Below are 18,714 nucleotides of genomic sequence, written 5' to 3'. Positions count from 1 at the left end.
AGCCATTTAGCACACAGATGAAAAAGATAGAACAACCACCACCTACATTAACGTAACCAAAGAAAGAAAGAAAGAAAGAAAGAAAGAAAGAAAGAAAGAAAGAAAGAAAGAAAGAAAGAAAGAAAGAAAGAAAGAAAGAAAGAAAGAAAGAAAGAAAGAAAGAAAGAAAGAAAGAAAGAAAGAAAGAAAGAAAGAAAGAAAGAGACTTTCTATGCGACGTGCTTTCGAGGTTTCCAAATTCTGGACCCCAAAGTTCGCGTAAAATTCAGGTGTATATTAAAAGCAATACACATAATGGCATTTCTTCATTTTATATTTTGGTATGATGAGATTATTAACTGAATGTATATTCGAATGATCCCCCCCCCCCCCCCTTCTCTTTCAGGTATGTTTAAGTATCCTCAACACATGGCATGGGAGACCAGAGGAGAAATGGAACCCACAGACCTCAAGCTTTTTACAGGCGAGTTGAACTTCCCATCATGGCGGTCGCCTGTCGAAATAGTTTATAAGCAGTGCTCCTGCCCCAGTGCTCTCACTAGATTGTATCCGTCCGTTCACATTCCCTTTGTTTTTGTATGGTCAACGAGAGGAAAAAAAAATCACAAAGAAAGAAACCATTTGCATTGTGCTGTAGGTGCTAGTGTCAGTGCAGTCCCTCATCCTGGTGGCTGAGCCCTACTTCAACGAACCAGGGTACGAGCGCTCCCGCGGGACTCTTAGCGGCACCCAAAGCTCTCGGGAATACGATGGCAACATCCGTCAGGCCACCGTGAAATGGGCCATGCTGGAACAGATGCGCAACCCATCGCCATGCTTCAAAGAGGTAAGAGTCCAAAATTGGCCGCTACTGAACAAGCAGGTGCGTGCGCAAGTTGCAGATAGAACGCCGCCACTTGCTCTGTCATCCTTGCCGTACCGCCCCGCTCATTCTTTGCATTACATAGCAAATATCATCTATTAACCTTAAGATGGGACTTTGGCCATGCCATTTGATTTTGGGTAATTGTGCGCGAGTGCCTAACTAGTGCTAGTGTGGGAGGATGCTGCGCAAGCAAGCGTGAATTGCACAGCAGCAGGTTGTCAGGTGGAATTAAGGACAATGCTTTGTGTGTTCAAATATAGATAGGTAGAGGCAAGAGAGGAAACGAATAAGTATGCACTTGGATTTTCGTGTCGGTGTGAGAGTGGACTCATCGGTTGAACCTGGTGATAGATAAACTGCTGCTATGAGCCAGGTCTGGGAGCTGCACTTTGGAGTTAGTCGGGTACGGCGCGAGCCTCTGATTGGAATACGTAAGAAGAGCAGTGCCGTTCACTCCTGTCTGTCCTTGAGCCGCCCGCTCGCCCACCCGCCCGCCATCCGACGGAGCGCTTCCGCATATCCATTCCTTGGCTAGTCTTCCTCCCTGGGTTGCCCTGTGGAAGAATGAGTGGACAGCGTTAGCTCAAAGGTCACTGAGAGCCAGGGATCTTCCCCTCTGCCAGTGGAGCTGGCTCATCTCCAAGCGCACACGCGTTTCCCTTGCGTGCGCGTGCGTGTTTGTGCTTCTTTTCGTTCTGTGATTGATGGCCATGTCCAAATAGCAAAAGTCAAGCGGCTGTTTGCCGATGCCTCGGGGAAAACGTCCTCTTTTATACATAGGTTTGCGCATAATGTCGGCCATGTGCTTGTCTTTCCAATTTTTGTCACCAATCTTGCCTTGCAGCCGCTCACATTTGCCATTTGCGCCACACGTGGCCGACCTTGAAACGTTCATAGCGTACGCAGCGGGATGAGATGGGAGCGTGTGACTGTGATGGATAGTGCGGGAAAGGAAGATGCACGTGGTCCGCAAACCTTCTTTGCAGCAGATCAAGGCTTACACATGTATTCCCTGCTCAAGTGAGCCAGCTGAATTAGGAGGAGGGCAAAAGCAGTCAACCAAAGTGCTGACGTGATTGATATTGGCGTAGCAGAGGGTTAAAATAGGACCCTGCGGTCCCCCTTATTTGTAAAGCGCAATCAGTCAATACATACGTGCATATTGTGTCTGTCGTCATCACACGAATGGAGTATGCTTTGATTGTGTTTGCAGGTGATCCACAAACATTTTTACCTGAAGCGGACAGAGATCATGTCTCAGTGCGAGGGATGGATCGCTGACATTCAGCAGTACAGCAGTGACAAGAGGGTCGGGCGTACAATGTCCCATCATGCTGCAGCGCTAAAGGTAACGTCAAGGCCTTTAGAGCAGCTCCGCTTGAAACGTAAACAATCCGCCGATGAGACTGAGAGGCCGGTTCAGTTCTCGTGTCCCTTTGTGAGCTTCAATTTTGAAGGCCAACTCGCACTTCCGAGTACACATCCGCCCGCGTTCTGCGCCGACGCTCCTCTCTGTCTTCAGCTCCATCCATCCAACACATCCATCCATCCATCCGTGAAAAATGTTGCCCATCACAGGCGCAAAATAAGACAAAGGCCCCGTGGCCGTCAAGCGGAAAGAGTCAAGTAGCGCAGACATTCCCAGCGCTGCCACACGCATGCCGCCGAGAATATCTCGCTCCTTCCAATAAACACCGTGTGACAAAAACAACAGAATAGAATACACCACTCGCCTTTTGTGCTTTGCTGGGAAAATCATTTTCAGCACCTCCAAAAAGCATCCAAATGAATTTCAGGCTCAAATGATTTGTGTGTTTTTGGGACGCAGCGACACACGGCTCAGCTCCGAGAGGAACTGCTCAAGTTGCACTGCCCCGAGGGTCTGGAAGCGGACGGCGGCGGCGGCAACGACGAGTTCTCGGAGAAGAGCGCCACCCTGATCCTCAGAGAGCTGCCCGCTCAGGATTCCGAGAAGCCCGGCGGCAGTCAGGACGACGAGGACGGCGGCGCCTCGGAGCAGATGGCTACTTTAAAAAAAAAAAAAAAGACTTGAGGCTTTGGAGCACAAGCCGCCGCCACTTTGTCCATATTTGTATGTAAAGATCTAATAGTATAATAGTGGGAGGGACGTGTGGGGATCCACAACGCCATGAGACCAACTCTGAACTATGCTATGCCCATCATAAAAACGGTCAACAAAGACTTTTATTTACCTTGAAAAAGCGTGTAAACATTTTGTGCTCCACCCCCCCCCCCCCCCCCTACCCTGTTGTGAAATAACCACTGATTGGTATGTTATTAAACTTGTTTATAAATACATGGCAGAGGAAAATTATATAAGGGAAACTACCTTTAGAAATGAATGTTTACTAAATTTTAATTAACCCCCCCCCCATCTTTTGGAGTGACAGCAAATGTTATTGAACGTATAGCGGCCGTTCTCAAAGGACAATATTTCCGTAAAAGCAGCAGAAAGGAAACACTATAGAAGGAAAGTAAAAAAAAAAAAAAAGGAATTGCAAAGCCCCTTTGGTAACACGTCGCTTCATTTGATATCTCTGGGATCATATCCACTTTAATAAAAGCTTCAATGTTATGTTCTCCCTCTTGCGAACGCTGGATCAACATTTTGGATCATGAGAGCGAGCGACCGACCGACCGACCGACCGTGTGTCATTTGAAGGCTTGTGCATGTTGTATGTGTGTGTCTTGTGCGTACGCGTGCGAGTGTGTGTGCAACAATCCCGGTGAGCTACAAAGCTGTGATGTGCCTTTGAGTGACACCCAAAATAGCAGCCCCAAAACCTCCAGTCAGTCCACAGTGTACCTTTAGTGACTTTCTTTTGCTGTTTCTACACATACACTGATGATTTTTGCGCCATCTGACATCTAGAATTGCTTGGGACTTTTTTTTTAATGTTGACACTCCAGTGAAGAAAAAATGCACTTTCTATTTGAATCACTCCCTGGAACAGGCCGCCGCTTAATCCTTTTGCTAGGACATTAAAATGATGCTTGAAAGTCTGCGTCCATTGTGCCAATGCTTTTTTTGTTGTCCGCTTTCCTTGTGCAATGCTTTGACACCTTACTGAAGATGACCAATTCCTGGTGGGGAAAGGTCAATCTCAACTTGTACGCCAAATGACCACTTAAGCTGCACTTAATGCTGCAGCAAAATGTCCTTTTCTGAAAGACGGCTGCCTCTCGTGAGCGAGCGCTTTGAGAGATTGAAAGCAAAAAGGTTAGGTGTGGAAGGAAGGAAGGAAGGAAGGAAGGAAGGAAGGAAGGAAGGAAGGAAGGAAGGAAGGAAGGAAGGACGCCAGTGTTTTGAGGAAGTCCCGAACAAAAAAGGGTTTAGGAACACAACGTTGCTTAACGGATTAATTTAAACGGAGCATCGTAATCTTCTTGTTAGTTATTCTGCATCTCCACGGTCACGCCTGCCATCATTTATATTGTATTGTTTTTAAACCGCAAAAACGCGAACGATCAACCGCGATGTAGCGGGGGTTACGTCCGGTGCGGTGTTGTGTCTGTCTGTCTGTACTGCGCTGTCTGTCTGCGCTGTGCTGTTGTCACGTTCCCACAATGCAACGCGCAGCTGTCATGGCTGCCCCCTGACGGACGGCTGACGCTCCACATGGTATGTGCAAATGATCATACTATATCTGGCAGAGAATTTTGACCGATCAACATCATTGCAGCAATTAAATGGTGGCGAGCGAGAGCAGATCAGGAAGTTGTGGCTGTCTGTGAAAATGTCGCTCGATGTGGAGCTCGCCATCCTCCGAGGCTTTCTAACACCGTGCGAGGAGACGGCATGGAAACTGGACATCTACAGCATCCCAGGTGAGAGACAAAACCATCAAGCCTGTCGTCAGGTCAGGTCAGGTCAGGTCAGGGACTGGACGCCTTGACACGCACACACACTTGTTTCTATGATTTAGTCTGAGGTTCGCCGATCGAGTGTACAACCAAGCAATGTTGTGTTGCAAGCACCCCGATTGAAAACGAAAAAACCAACCAAAATTCATTGACTTTCCTGGGGCTTGTGTTTACCAAGACGCGATGAACGATGTCGTGCCTGACTCCGTTCAATAATTCACCGATTGAACAACGCCTACGTAACTAATGGCCATAGTTGATAGCAATGCATCCGAAATGGATATGCACGCGTGTGACTGCTGTTTGGCTTTTGAATAAGCTGACCTTGTTTTCATACATGACTTGTTCCTGATTGAATCATTCCAGTGCTTGTTCCCCCAGCCAGCCCTTGGCATCCTTTTCTGCCTTCCAAAAGTGTCACCGCACTCCATCAAGCAAATAGCTCGCAACATTGAATACGAGTTAACCTTTGTGGATTTTTTCAGGGGAATTTATTGATCATCCTTTATCAAAACGAATAATTACTCTCGCTAAAGACATGGAAAGTGCAATATTGCATCCTCTGGCATCATAGTGCCAATGAACTATGGAGGAGCTTCATTCCGTCCCACCGGAAGTAGAGCTGGACTAATGATGCCCATGGGCCACGTCCTGGGCAAATGATGCCCACGGGCCACACCCAGTCCTTCCTTCCTTCCTTCCTTCCTTCCTTCCTTCCTTCCTTCCTTCCTTCCTTCCTTCCTTCCTTCCTTCCTTCCTTCCTTCCTTCCTTCCTTCCTTCCTTCCTTCCTTCCTTCCTTCCTTCCTCCCTCCCTCCCTCCCTCCCTCGCTCTATTTATGGACTTTCCCACCCTGTCAAGCAACTATTTTTCCAAAAAAGCGACGAGCAAAATGTGGATGGACGGATTTCATATTTTTGAATGATATTTTTTGGACTCGTACTTTTCTTTTGGATACTACTTGAAAGATGCTGAGTCCTACTGGTGGGAATTGCTCTTTTAAAAAATAAATGATTGCACTGAAGTAAGTTGCTCGCTCGTAAGAATGTACTTTAGTTTTATTTCCTCCTACTAATATTTTGGAGCAACTTGTTAACAAGATTCTCCAACGTAATTGTCAAAAGGATGTCTGGAAGGACGTCTGGAAAAATGTCCGTGCTGCCAGAGCTGCGCTATATTCCAAGCCAAACAAAAAAAAAAACAACCTCATCTGGAATTGATTGAAGCTGAACGGCGAGTGAAAAAATGTCCAAATATGACCAATTGGAAACATTGTAATAACTCATTAGTCTGTCTTGACTTTGACTGGTCTCTATTTATTTTCCCCTTGAGCTGGAATTTGGTCAGTAAGGTCAAGCCTCCGAATATGATCTGGGCACAGATTACTCTGGATGAAACCAAGGCTACGTATTAAGTGATGGCTGGAAAGCACCAGGCGCGCGTTGACTGTGCACTTGGCTTCTTAATGAAGGCTCGTGGATTGAAGTGTCTGCAGAGATTTCTTTCATTGTTCATTTTGGACCTCGCAGGTAGTTCGGCTGCAAATTCTGCTCGCTCGCTCACTCGCTCCCCATTGCACTCCCTGAATTATAGAGTAATTTGAGGACCCCGGCCTTGGTTTCCATAATTGCTGCCATTTCATCAGCAGACACGGAGAATAGCTGAAATGTTATTAAACACTTGGCCATTCGTCAGGCTTTCATTTTCTACCTCATCAAGCCAAAGCGCCTCTCTCTCCCTCTCCCTCTCCCTCTCCCTCTCCCTCTCCCTCTCCCTCTCCCTCTCCCTCTCTCTCTCTCTCTCTCTCTCCCTCTCCCCCCCCCTCCCTGGCCTCATCCTCCTCTCCCCTGCTCTTCGACTACACCGCGAGCTGCAGATCCTTATTAAAGCCAAGCGTGTACGTCAAAGATCATGTTAGTGCAGTCAGATGTTAAAAGGAAAAATCCCAAATTGATGGTCATCGCAAACGGCCAGTCCATGAATTGATGGTGAAAATGACTTGATGGTGCAGCAAGACATTCATGTGCTCTGGCAAATGATAACGTCCAAAAAGAATCATGCACCGTGTTCCCTTGTTTAGTAGTTTCCAGGAAATACCTGCAATCAGTGAAATCCGCAAAACAGAAGCTGATTTTTATTTTATTTTTTTAGGGTGATTTAAAAATGGGAATGGATTTGCACTCGTGTGAATTGCCAACCTCAAGTGTTCTGAATTTGAACTCCTGCTTTTTTCTTCCCCTAGAGCTCGGCTCTTTGTTGGAGTCCTTGATGAATGGGGACTTTGAGGCAGTTTTGAGAAGCCCTCAGGTGCTGGCACTGCTTACTGGTGATGGCAGCTGTCACGAGGGCGAGAGCATTGAGGCCTATTTAGAGAGACGCGTCCTCTCGTACCTGAGCGCAGATGGGGATACACCCAGCAGGTAAAGTATCATTTCTTGTTGCCCCAAAATACACGTGCCCTTCCTTCGTGGCTAAGCATTTGAGCGTAGGGTTTGAAATTGTGCGCAACTTGTAGCTCCCCTGGTTTTTTTTTTTTTTTTTTTCAAAGCATGTTATGAAAACATGCTTACAAATATGGCCGGAATTGTTTGTAGCCTTCTGTTAAAGAAGGCATTGTAAGTTTGCCACTCACTATTGGCCTTCCAAAAATCGCAGCTTTGAAGTCTTCCACGAAATCTAATGTGACTCGCGTGAACTATTTTTCCCTAAATGTGATCAATTTCCAAATTTCACAACCCACCGCCGTCCGGTATGTTTCTTGCAGTTGATGACGGAAAATGACCTAATGAGGTGGAAGTAGCTTTGTTGGCTCCTATTAAGTGTCTCGATTCCTTTAGTCATGAATGATTCATTCTCAATAAGCACAGCTTAACATCTCTCTTCCTCACGCTAGCTCTAAAACGGTCGGCCGGCTCATGAATAAAATAAATGGGACACATATTGCTCCTCCTCTTGGCTTATAATGATTGCTTCCCTCTCCTCTCCTCTCCTCTCCTCTCCTCTCCTCTCCTCTCCTCTCCTCTCCTCTCCTCTCCTCTCCTCTCCTCTCCTCTCCTCTCCTCTCCTCTCCTCTCCTCTCCTCTCCTCTCCTCTCCTCTCCTCTCCTCTCCTCTCCTCTCCTCTCCTCTCCTCTCCTCTCCTCTCCTCCCCTCCCCTCCCCTCCCCTCCCCTCCCCTCCCCTCCCCTCCCCTCCGTCAATCTAGAAAGGAAGAAAATATGGAGGCAGCGAAGCACATCACTTGCTCCCAATGTTTTAATTGTCCATAAAGTGAAATGGCAGCTGAAACGTCACCAAGTCTTTTGAAAAGTCCCTGAAGTAACCTCGAAACTTTTTTCTTTTCAGCCCCAGAGCACTGCTGGTGATGACGGTGGCAGTGTCTTGCCTCCACATGTTTGTCCAAAGCAACTGGACCGGTCCTCCACTCTCCATTCCTGTCTCTGACCTTCTGCCTCCGGCCTTGCTCTCTCCTCAGGTAGAAATGGCACTTCGGCTATTTGCAGATCATCCAGCACGAGTGTTTTTGAAGGCCCCGTCACAGATTGGATCTTTTTTGGATCCAATGCAATTTGTATTGTAGCCTCAGTCCACGGTAGAAGCTATCCACGCTTTCCTGCTCCTGGATGGGGAGTCTGTGTACAGCCTGGTGGCCAACCCATTCCTCCTCCTGCTGGCGAGGGTCATTCTCACCAAATGCTCTTCCAAGATGGAACAACTTCAGGTAAAATCACTGCTTTACAACGCTGTGTGTATGTTCAATTTTTCATATCGTTTTTTTTGGACTGAGGGTTAATTATATCTGAGTATTTTTGACCAAGCTGCCACCACAGATAGTCGAGATGGGAAGCTCCAATATTTTCACGTAGCTCCGCCTCCCCGCAAGAACGTCCACTCGGCTAACGGCTAATGACATCTCGTCATTTTGGAGGAAGTCTTTCCATGGCATTTTACGTCCTCCATTTAATCCTCCTCCCTATGCGTTAATAGCATAACTGACGAAAGTGCAAATGGCAACTTTTTGCCATGCTCAGCAAGCCGTAAGTCATTCCTAATGTGAGTGCAAATCAATTTCAAGTCACGGGGATGACGATAGGTCATTGTCAAGCGCCCTAATCTGACATCAGCAGCGATGACCGATGTGATTTACTGTCAGACGTGATTCAGTGTGCTCTTTAGATACTACGTACTAATGGAGCAGAAGGAAATGAATTCATACTGCGGTTGTGTGCCAAGCTTGGGGTAATTGGGCGAGCTTTTAAAGCTTTACACAGATATGCACACATACGCTCTTCCAAATTGCAGTCGGATATGTTTTGGTTTATTTGCGTTTGGGTGGCCTCTCAGGGTATTGTTTGTTTGTTTGTTTGTTTTTTCTTTGAAAGATGGTGGACACTTCTTGACAGTGTGACAAAAACAACACTAGGGAAGGAGTCTGTTGGCCCTTAGTGCATTTCATTAAGTGTATATCATGTAGGAAGCATTGTCATTTCTTTCTTTTGAAAAACCTTTCAGCTTCTCTCCTGGTGGACTCTACGCTACATCAACCTCCACCAACAAATCCTGGAGGCATGTTCTCAGCAGCTCCTCCACTTGTCTCTCATGAGCATAGAAAAAGGTTGGCATTTTCTAATGAAGTTCTTTCAACTAATGCTAATATACACAGTCATTACATACATGTTCCGGAAGTTCAAGTCATGCCCGAGTTTGGGGCAAGCACCTGCTTCCAGCTTCCTCAAAAAGCTTCCAGCTTCCTGCTGCGACTCAACAGTTGTCTGGTGCATAAAGACGCGACGACAAACCTTTTGTACTGCGGATATCAGGAAAACGCCGAATGTCCAGAATGTTGAGTGATTTCTCTGGAAAGAAATGTACTGACAGACTTTTGGTTGTGTTGCCTTTTTCCTCTTCCTTCCTTCCTTCCTTCCTTCCTTCCCCACAGTGCTGAAATGCGAGTCTGTGTTGACCGAGCAGAGAAAGCTGGCAATCCAGTTCCACTTGGAGTGTGTTTATTGTAGTCTGACCTACTTTGAATACCAGGCTGCCAAGGAACACATTAAGAAAGCCCAGGAGCTCTCAATGCTTGATATCAACACGACCGGTATGATGTTTATAAATATTTTCTTCTTCTTCTTCTTTTATGGGGCTGCAACTGATGATTATTTTAATGCATTCAAAAATGATCAATCCGTGGATGATTTTGTCGATTAATCAATGAATCGGATGTAAAGTAGCATGAATAACTCCATTTATTTCAGTTTTTTTTTTCCCCATTTTCAACTGATTGAATACAGTACCCTTGATATTTTGTTGTCGTAAATAAAGGTGCCTTGGGAAAACGTACCTATTTCCAGCAAAAGTATTTGGCTCAGCTCATCCTTGAGGTAAAGAGAAAGGAGAATCCGGATCAATGTGTTGCAAGTCCCTCACCAACACCACAAGCCCTACTGCCCAAGGTATGCTACGATGGTGTGGCTGGCCACACTACAGATTTCATTGGAATTTAGGCTTTCTTCAATTTGTGTCATTCAAAATAAAGATCTGAGTACAACTTCTAATATGATTCACAAAACAGCACGAGTTCCTCTTAAAATTCAAACTCGTTCCCTTCTCAAATGCAGTCTGACATCCTTCTGATTCATCGATCTTTTTGCAGGATTGCAATCTCGGGGATGACACCGTGTTGGACAAGATTCATTTAGCAGAGCCAGAGCAGTACGAGGTGCCGGAACTCACTGCGGAGGAGCAGGCAGTCATCCTGGGAATCTGGTAAGTCCACAAGAAATGACGAGTCCGCCCGCGTTCACACACCGGCAGCGCCTTGTGTCTTTTAGAGGCTATTTCCCTACTTTCCAGTTGTTGTGTCGTGCACTTCAGGAGGGAGGGAGGGAGGGAGGGAGGTACCGACGGACGGACGGACGGATTCCCACGCTCACAGTTCATTTTTGAACACCAAGATCCGGCCGGCCGGGGAAAGCACTTTGGCGACTTGGCGATGGGAGAGTAATCAATTAGGTGGCGAAAGGTGAAAACCTGAAACAGCACTAAGAGTGTTGAGAATTAAAGACTGAGGGGGAAAAAAAAACCCAACAAAGTTCCTAGCGAGGGAAGCTTGTATACTAAAGCAGACACACAGAAGACAAGCAATAGGTGTGTGTTTGAAAATCAACCAGAAGCTGGAGAGGCCGAATAGAAAGTAGAGTGAAGGTCAATAGAGAAAGAAACCTGGAAGATCGAGCATCAGAGTTGTCATGTCATTTTATGGCTACGCACGCACGCAAGCACACGTACACATTGGGCTGTTTTATAATCCGGCTGTTCTTTTTTTGGCCTGAAACTGAACTAATCTGTTATTGTAGGTTTTTTCCTCTCGGACAATATCTGAGCCCGCTATGCACTTTTGTGCATATTGTGTTTTACAGTACAGATTTTCACAAGAATAATCCTGTGCACAAACTGACGCAAGAGGAACTTCTGGCTTTCACATCAGTAAGTACCTTTCGTCGTCTTAACATCTGTACATTTTCAATGGTTTTATGTCACCATCCAAGGGTACGATTGTTGCTGGCGCCCGTGTCTGTTTGACAGCAGATCCTCTTTTTGCAAAATAAATCTTGTCGTACGGTAAGACAGCCACCAAGTGGGCAATGCACAAAGACAAAAGTGATTGCACGCCATCTTTGAAGTTTTATTTTGACTTGAGTAAGATGATTTGCAATGGCTGTCTCCCTTTGGCCATTTATCTGCAATTTACAGTAATCTTTCTTTTTTGTCTTCAGATAATGATGTCTCTGTTGAGTCTCAGCGGGCCTGCTTGTCATTATGTAGGCTTTTATTAGATGGAGATCTCTTATATCCGGCTTCTTTTATTCTAGTTGTTAACACGTGGACTGTAGGTGACGGCTGTTTAAGCATGTTAAATCCAAAAATTGTGAAGAATGAAAAATGGTCCAGAGTCCTTCATTGTAACCCTTTCACGCTCCTCCCGCCGCCGCCGCTGCTGCTGCTGCTGCTGCTGCTGCTGGTGGTGCTGCTGGTGGTGGTGGTTGAGAGGTGACATGCAGCCTATTTCATAACAATTCCATGTGGAGCATGACACTTGAAAGTCCACGTGTTTATACAGCTGCTTTGCTAAACTGCTCTCCTTGGGATTTTAATCTTGAATATTCGATTGCCCTCCCTCACAGCGAAGAGCACGGAGTTGCCGGTGCCTTCCATAAAACTTTCCTTTTCACTTGAAGCGGACAGGCGAGCGCTCCGAGACTGAGCTCTATTCTCAGATCCATCGTTGTCGCAACTTGGCAAGTTCATCTGGTTTAGCAGAACATTTGATCAAACTGAAATATTTGATGTAGGCTACAGAAGTGTTGAATACAGCTGAATTTGGAATTGAATCCAATTTTGAAGGCAAAAGAGATTGCGCACAACCTTTGAATTGGATGGTCCATCATGCTGACGTCATATAAGAATTCAGTTGAGCTGGCATCCAAAAAATGGACTCTGTTATGCTTGCCAAGAGCTACAGTTCATACTAGACAGAGGTATGGATGACATCACAAAATGGCAAGACCCTGGATTTTTTTTGCTGCCATTATTTCCTATGAGAAAAATGTGTTTGAAAGCAGAACAAATAGCTTACCAACTCGTCTTTGCCTTTGGAGACTCCCCTGTAATTTGTGTTCAAGTGTGAATGGAGAGAGAGAGAGCGAGAGAGAGAGAGCGGTGATTACTTGGAGCAGCTGCAAAAGCCATGAATCCATTGTCTTTCGACTCCGGTCATTGTGAGGTCATGTTGTCGGGATGAGTGAGGCATTCCTGATGTCTTCTTAGTTCTTATCATCCATGCCACTTGAGCGTCAGGGACCCAAGTCAACTTCCATCACTGAAAACTAAATTGGAAGTGATAAACGTTGGAAGGCAAGCTGGACTCGCACTCTGAGACGTATTGTTGGTCTGGAGACGTTTCAACAAAGAAATGGGATAAGGCGCTTGGCGTAGACGCCGACGATCCTGAATCTGTCCAGGCTGATAAGACTGCCTGTCAGGACAGGAAATTAAAATTGAAAAACAGCAGGTCTCCGGAGGTCCAGCTGGAATCCATTGATGCCAAATCATCCTTTTGCTTATGACACACACCAAAAAATCAAATGTCTCTCATATGATTTCATTGTATTTGTTGTTAGTTACCATACTTGTGACATCTGTGTCCCAGGCTAGCTGATTGACTTGATGATTTTGTTTCTCTCTGTTGCTCGCACGCACGCACAAGTGGGCTGTTGGAAGAGGGGGTGGGGGGAGCCCAAACCGTAGTATTGGATCCGTTATCTTGCATCCTCAATCAGGTTGCAACCTAATGTATGGTAACGTCATGTGTGAGAGGAATACTGCTGGCTCTGTGAGCAGGCATCTTCCCAGTCTCCACGTAGATCCAGCAATCTGCAGGCTGGTTAGATGGTTGTCACATGTCTGGCCGTCCTCACCAACGCCTGACCTCGGCGGAGTCTTTCATTTCTCACCTCACAAAAAGCTGGACTTTGAAAATACTAAAGCAAATGCTGTCAAAAGGCCCAAATGGACTGCTTTATTCCGTTCCACTGCTGCCAAAGCCTAGGCATCTTCAAGAGATTTAGAAGATGCACACTCCAATACGTATCAAAAGGTTGGATTTGGACGCTTCCTATGTTTGTGTTGATTTGATTCCACAAGCAGAATGGCAACATTCTCGTCTCTTATGGGTTAACTAACAATATCGTACAACAGAAGAAAATGGGCCTCGTAAATCTTGATGAATGTTGTTTCTTCCAAAAGGACAGACTTATTGCAGGGTGATAATCCTCCAAATTCAGTGCGTGTGATCCAAGCTAACATCATGAAGCATTTAAGAAACTGCGTCCCATTTCCACGTCCAGTAAGCTGTGCAAAAATGATTGTAATTGTTGATTCCTCTTCCCAAAGCTCCAGCGACAGTGTGGTCTACAGCTATTACGTCAAAAACAAAACCCATACAATAATATTAATTGCTTGTTTGTCCGCAGTTTTTGCTGTCTCAGCCCAAGTTCTGGGCTGTGGAGGTGACCGCACTTTGCCTCCGGACCAAACTGGAAAAAGGGAGTTCCCGACGTATTGAGAGAGCCATGATGCAAACTCAGGTAGGAAGCTACAAACTTCACTTCATCATGACAGCGCATTTGTCCGGATCGACTGCCAAGAGGTGGCATTGGCGCCAGGGGCGGGGCGAGGCATTTTTTCCATTCATATTTTGACAGTGCCCCGAGCTAGTCAGAATAGTAGGGTGGAAAGAGTTGAATGTCTGTTGAATCCAATTATTTGTTGTCATCGTCTGTTAAAAGGCTGTTGTTTTTTTCTTCACTTGCAGGCAATAGTAGACCATTTTGAAGACAAGAACTGTCCCGTGATTGAACGTCTGAAGATATTTTACTGCTGCCGCGCTCCGACCAGATGGGTTGTCCAGGTAACAGAGTGGGATTGTTTTTCTCGGACACGTTCACTTGTGGAGCCACAACAAATGACATATTTGACGCTGCGGGACTCCAATTTCGGGACTTCAATTATGGTTTGAAAATGAGCAAAAGGATTGCATGCAGACACAGCTAGAAAACAAATATCTGTAGCTTTACAAATGCTGTGTGTGTGTGTGTGTGTGAAAAAAAGGAAAAAGAGTCATTTACAATTGTCTGAGGCATTGAAGGAGGAGGAATGCCCGTGAGAGGCATAATAACTGATAACAGCAATAAAGCTGGAATTGAAGAGTCCCTATTGCAGCCCGGGGAAAAGAAAGTAGGTCGAGGCTCTTGATTGTAGCCGCTGATGTGAGGTCTTTCTTTCTTTCCTTCTTTCTGACGGAGAAGGGCCTGAAAAAACAGGCCCCTTTTATTGGCCTTCAGCGAGTTGAAAACGGCCTTGCTTTTCATGCCAAACGATCCTTTCAATAGACATCCTCGCCGTTTAACTCCGAATTGCAGCGTAAGTCGAAACGACGGAGCGAGCAAGTTCATTTTCCTCCTGTTCCCTTTCTCTCCAGAAACAGTTGGCGACGCTTCTGACCGAGCTGGCCTGCGTCAGTTCAGCGCTCCTCATTTATGAAAAGCTCCAGCTATGGGAAGATGTTACCATATGCTACGAGAGACTCGGGCAGCACGGCAAGGTATACAAATGTCTGAATTCCGTAGCTTGACTTTGTTTCGACGGCAAGCGACCTGACAAGTGTTTTCCCCTGCGCTCAGGCCGAAGAGATTGTCCGCAGGGAGTTGGAGAAAAAGGAGACGCCCAGTCTGTACTGCCTGCTAGGGGACATCTTAAGAGAGCATCGCTACTACGAGCGAGCTTGGGAGCTATCGGGACATGGCAGCGCCAGAGCCATGCGCTCCAAAGCCTTGCTCCATCTCCGCAACAAGGAGTTCCAGCAGTGCGTGGACTGCTTCGAACACTCGCTCAAAATCAACTCCCTGCAGGTACGAGCGGTACATCAGCGCAAAGTGGTTGATTTAGAGTTACGTTCGCCCGACAAGCGAATGGAAGTCTAAATCTTTGTTTGTCCGTTTGTAGCTCGGTGTGTGGTTTTCCCTGGGTTGTGCCTACTTGGCCTTGGAGGGCTACGAGGGAGCGGCCAAGGCTTTCCAAAGATGTGTGGGACTGGAGCCAGATGTGAGTCCCAAGATCAACAGACTGATGAAATCTTACAGCAGTAGTCTGAAGAAAAAAACCCGACAAAGCCATAAATCTATGGTTCATATCGTTCTCTCTCGCTCTCTCTCATGTCTAGACTGAAGAAAAATAATGAATAACAAGTGTGATTGTACCAATGTAGGAATTCACGCTAGTTGTCAATTATGACTCGAGAGCACATTTCATTTGTTCTCAGCAGCGTGAGATTAGGTCGGATTGAAAATGACATGAATGGATGGATTTGCCATTTATCTCTGCTCTACTGTGCCTTTAGAATGCAGAAGCGTGGAACAACCTGTCGACGGCGTACATTCGCCTCGGAAATAAGTAAGTGATCCATCGATCCATTGTATTTGGAATTGTTTGGAGCGGGGAAGGGCAACGGGCAACTGGCAGTCAGCCGGCCCACGACCACGCCTGCCTTTGTTAACTCCAGTGAGCGCCCTTGAAATAATCAATGGTATTGTGGTAATGGTATGGCGTGAATTCCAATTTGTAGTCACCACTAGATGGCAGACATGTTTTATTCGTGCTCACGCTTGATGGATCCTATACTACGCGAGTAAGTAAGCCTTGTGGTATTTTACCATTTGGATTTTTGTGAAAGAATGAACAAAATGAGTTCCAGTACCTAATGTGACTTTCTTGAATGCTATTTTTCGTACCAGACAGCTTTTTCTCACCACGGCATTTGGTCATGATTTAGTTTCCAACGGTTGTCATTTTAAATATTAAAAGCTCCGTTACTTACAGCAAAATAATAAAGGCTATGCTAATATTGTAGGTATTTTTTTTTCCAACGACAATAAATCTTGCAATGGACAAATGTCATCAATTTGCTGTGAAATTGTTGGACCTCTTTTCCCCCCAGAAACCGAGCCTTTCGTACCCTCCAGGAAGCCCTTAAATGTAACTACGAACACTGGCAGATTTGGGAAAATTTCATTGTTGTCAGTGTCGACATCGGTGCCTTCGCTGAAGCCATCGGTGCCTACCATCGTCTGATGGATCTAAGAGACAAATACAAGGACATCCAGGTGAACAACAAACACTTCTCTTGACCCGCCGACCGACCGACCGACGGACAATAATAGAAAGTTGAGTTTGCTGCAAGTGTTCCAGTTTCTCATGTGGCGCAGTATGTAATATGATGTCAATTGAAATAGCATCAGGTATCCATAAAGCAGCGTGTATATTTCAGCAGACAGATTGGTGCAAATGCAATTTGCCAGCATCAGCAGCTACTTTAATTAGAGAAGTTTTTTTCTCAAAAATGGAACAGAAACCCTGCGCAATTCGTGTGATGTTATTTGTATGTTCCAAATGAATGGCCTTCGACCTGGCACGATGGAATATTTTCAGGAATCTATCGACGAATCATTTGATTTGCATTCAAAAAACTGTTGCCCCTGATTACTACTGTTAATGAAGCAACGGTTGTGTTTATTTAGTATTATTGGGTGATTTTATAAACAAGAAATAATTGGTTTGACGAATTGCCACGCCCGCCTCCGTTTGCTCTGTTGCAGATTGTTAAGATCCTAGTGCGAGCCGTGGTTGAAAAGTTGTCCGACAGCCAGGGTGAGCCGGCGGCGTCTTTGCAGTCCAAACTAAAGGAACTGGTGGGTCGGATCAGCGCCCGCCACAGCAACGATCCCGAAATATGGCAGCAGTATGCTGTGCTGTATGGGGGGGGTCGCAGCGGCAGTGCAGAAGAAAATGAAAAGGTCTCGTGTTTCTCCAAAAAGTATCTGCCCCTTGCTTCTTTCGAGACAATCATCGTCATCATTTGGGGCTTTTAGGCGCTGCACTTTTTGGCCAAGGCCCATCGCTGTGAGCTTCAAGCCGGCGGCTGGGAAAAGGAGCCCCGTCTTTTGAAGGAAGTGATCGAAAGAGCCGTCAATATGGCTGAAGGTGAGTCTCGCTGAACTTGCAGTGATCAGTGGCAGATCAATGTCAACGCGGCTCTTGTTTTTCTAGTAAGCATCGGTTGCAGTAAGAAGAAAAGGAATCCTGCAGAAGCGCTTCCAATGCTCTCTTCAACCCGCCTCAGCCTGAAGGGCTTGGCCAGCAAAGCCAAGGTACCAGTGCTTTTCAAGACGCCTTCAGCCGCCGTGATCCCTATATGCGTGCATGGCTCAATATGATACCATTTTCTGTCACATTAGGTTTTCGGGGGGGGCAGTTATGTCTCATGCAAATGGTCCGTGAGTTGCCATGACAACTGATGGATGGCGCTCACAGCGTACTTTAGTGGCAACTATTCACTTTTTTTAAAGGGACTAGCAACTCATCTCGCAACTTTTGTGGCGTTATCGGAGACTTGTGGAGACCTCCAAAGCAGGTGCTGACCATTTGGGTCCAGACTGCAAATGAATAGCCAACACTGACGTTTGCATTTTCACTCAAGAGGGCAGCACTTCATCATCAATTGAGACAATTCAGTCAAGATGACTTTTCAAGTGTGCCTAAAAAGTAGACATCAGCGTTTGTTTCACTTGAAATGTCCATCTTGATGTTTCATCTCATGTTGTCTTCCAGCAAATGCACACCGATGCGGCTTCAGGTGAGATCTGTGCCGAGCTACGAGATGATGTCGCTCTTCTGGAGCGTCTGCTTACACAGCTGCAGGAGCTGTGCGGAGAACTTCGTGGCCAATCATCGTGAAGACCCATTCAAAGTAGTCGCTTTGGGCTTCTCTTTTTTTTTTTTTTAAAAGTCTGAGATATGAATACTCTTTAAAAAATAAAAATGGACATTTAAACTGCTACTTTGAATTGACTCTAGTTGGCAATTCAGGTGTGCGTTCATGAGCAAATCCAACGCATGATGGTGCTAGCAGGCTTGAAGCACTGCAGTGCAAAGCGAAAAGGCTCCCTCACTCCAAGTGATGGATTGGTGCAGTGCAGTGCGACCCTGAGTGTACAGCCAAGACACTCTAATTGAAAGCATGGAAATGGAATGATTCAATGGAACAATTGATGAAGATATGATGTAACTCGAATCCAAGATTTCCCAGTGAAGGTAACATTGAAAATGTTTGCTTTTCCATTGCGCAAGCAGATGAGTGTCATTTTTTCAACCAATCTAATCATATGATTCCAAGCTGCCGTTGGAAGCTCAAGACCAAATTGAAGTTGGCTATCTACGCAAGCTTTGAAATCCTTTTCTTTTTGCTCAACCGTGCCTTTCTTTTGGCTGTTGCGTCACACAAATGATGTTGTTGTTGTTGTTGGCAGAAAAATGCTGCATCGGATTCATTCACTAGCTAAGGCTGTGTGGCC

General features: G+C 45.9%; 2 protein-coding genes across 4 annotated transcripts in view; both read left to right on the top strand.

The window, feature by feature from the left end:
• birc6 (baculoviral IAP repeat containing 6) overlaps positions 1 to 3,886 on the top strand; it is a 35,144-nt gene extending 31,258 nt beyond the window's left edge. For both annotated transcript variants that reach the window (XM_061284662.1, XM_061284661.1), the window contains exons 70-73: positions 386 to 463; positions 638 to 826; positions 2,079 to 2,213; positions 2,694 to 3,886. In XM_061284662.1, the coding sequence (XP_061140646.1) occupies positions 386 to 463; positions 638 to 826; positions 2,079 to 2,213; positions 2,694 to 2,918 (627 nt within the window). In that variant the 3' untranslated portion in view covers positions 2,919 to 3,886. The remainder of the gene's footprint in view (positions 1 to 385; positions 464 to 637; positions 827 to 2,078; positions 2,214 to 2,693) is intronic.
• A 526-nt stretch (positions 3,887 to 4,412) lies between these two features.
• ttc27 (tetratricopeptide repeat domain 27) lies at positions 4,413 to 18,200 on the top strand. 2 transcript variants are annotated; one of them, XM_061284671.1, is made up of 21 exons: positions 4,413 to 4,508; positions 4,570 to 4,714; positions 6,992 to 7,169; positions 8,093 to 8,222; positions 8,328 to 8,468; positions 9,260 to 9,362; positions 9,687 to 9,845; positions 10,070 to 10,200; positions 10,401 to 10,513; positions 11,167 to 11,233; positions 13,780 to 13,893; positions 14,121 to 14,216; positions 14,787 to 14,909; positions 14,989 to 15,216; positions 15,311 to 15,409; positions 15,705 to 15,757; positions 16,302 to 16,467; positions 16,960 to 17,157; positions 17,233 to 17,344; positions 17,411 to 17,511; positions 17,972 to 18,200. In XM_061284671.1, the coding sequence occupies exons 1-21, from the start codon at positions 4,506 to 4,508 to the stop codon at positions 18,095 to 18,097; spliced, it is 2,586 nt and encodes an 861-aa protein (XP_061140655.1). In that variant the 5' UTR covers positions 4,413 to 4,505; the 3' UTR covers positions 18,098 to 18,200. The 2 variants fall into 2 exon arrangements, with proteins under 2 accessions (XP_061140655.1, XP_061140654.1); XM_061284670.1 differs by lacking the exon at positions 17,972 to 18,200 and adding an exon at positions 17,599 to 17,935 and having other exon boundaries at positions 4,438 to 4,508.
• Positions 18,201 to 18,714: the final 514 nt, after the last annotated feature.

The sequence above is a fragment of the Syngnathus typhle genome, linkage group LG8 (assembly GCF_033458585.1).
Source record: "Syngnathus typhle isolate RoL2023-S1 ecotype Sweden linkage group LG8, RoL_Styp_1.0, whole genome shotgun sequence".
Lineage (NCBI taxonomy): Eukaryota > Metazoa > Chordata > Actinopteri > Syngnathiformes > Syngnathidae > Syngnathus > Syngnathus typhle.
The sequence above is the reverse complement of the archived record's forward strand: the minus strand, read 5'-3'. Positions and strand labels throughout refer to the sequence as shown.

Excerpts from the sequence above, each read along its gene's own strand:
- ttc27 (XM_061284671.1), top strand. Across the intron at positions 10,201-10,400 it reads CACAAGCCCTACTGCCCAAG|GATTGCAATCTCGGGGATGA; the intron begins GTATGCTACGAT and ends ATCTTTTTGCAG. Across the intron at positions 15,217-15,310 it reads TCAAAATCAACTCCCTGCAG|CTCGGTGTGTGGTTTTCCCT; the intron begins GTACGAGCGGTA and ends GTCCGTTTGTAG.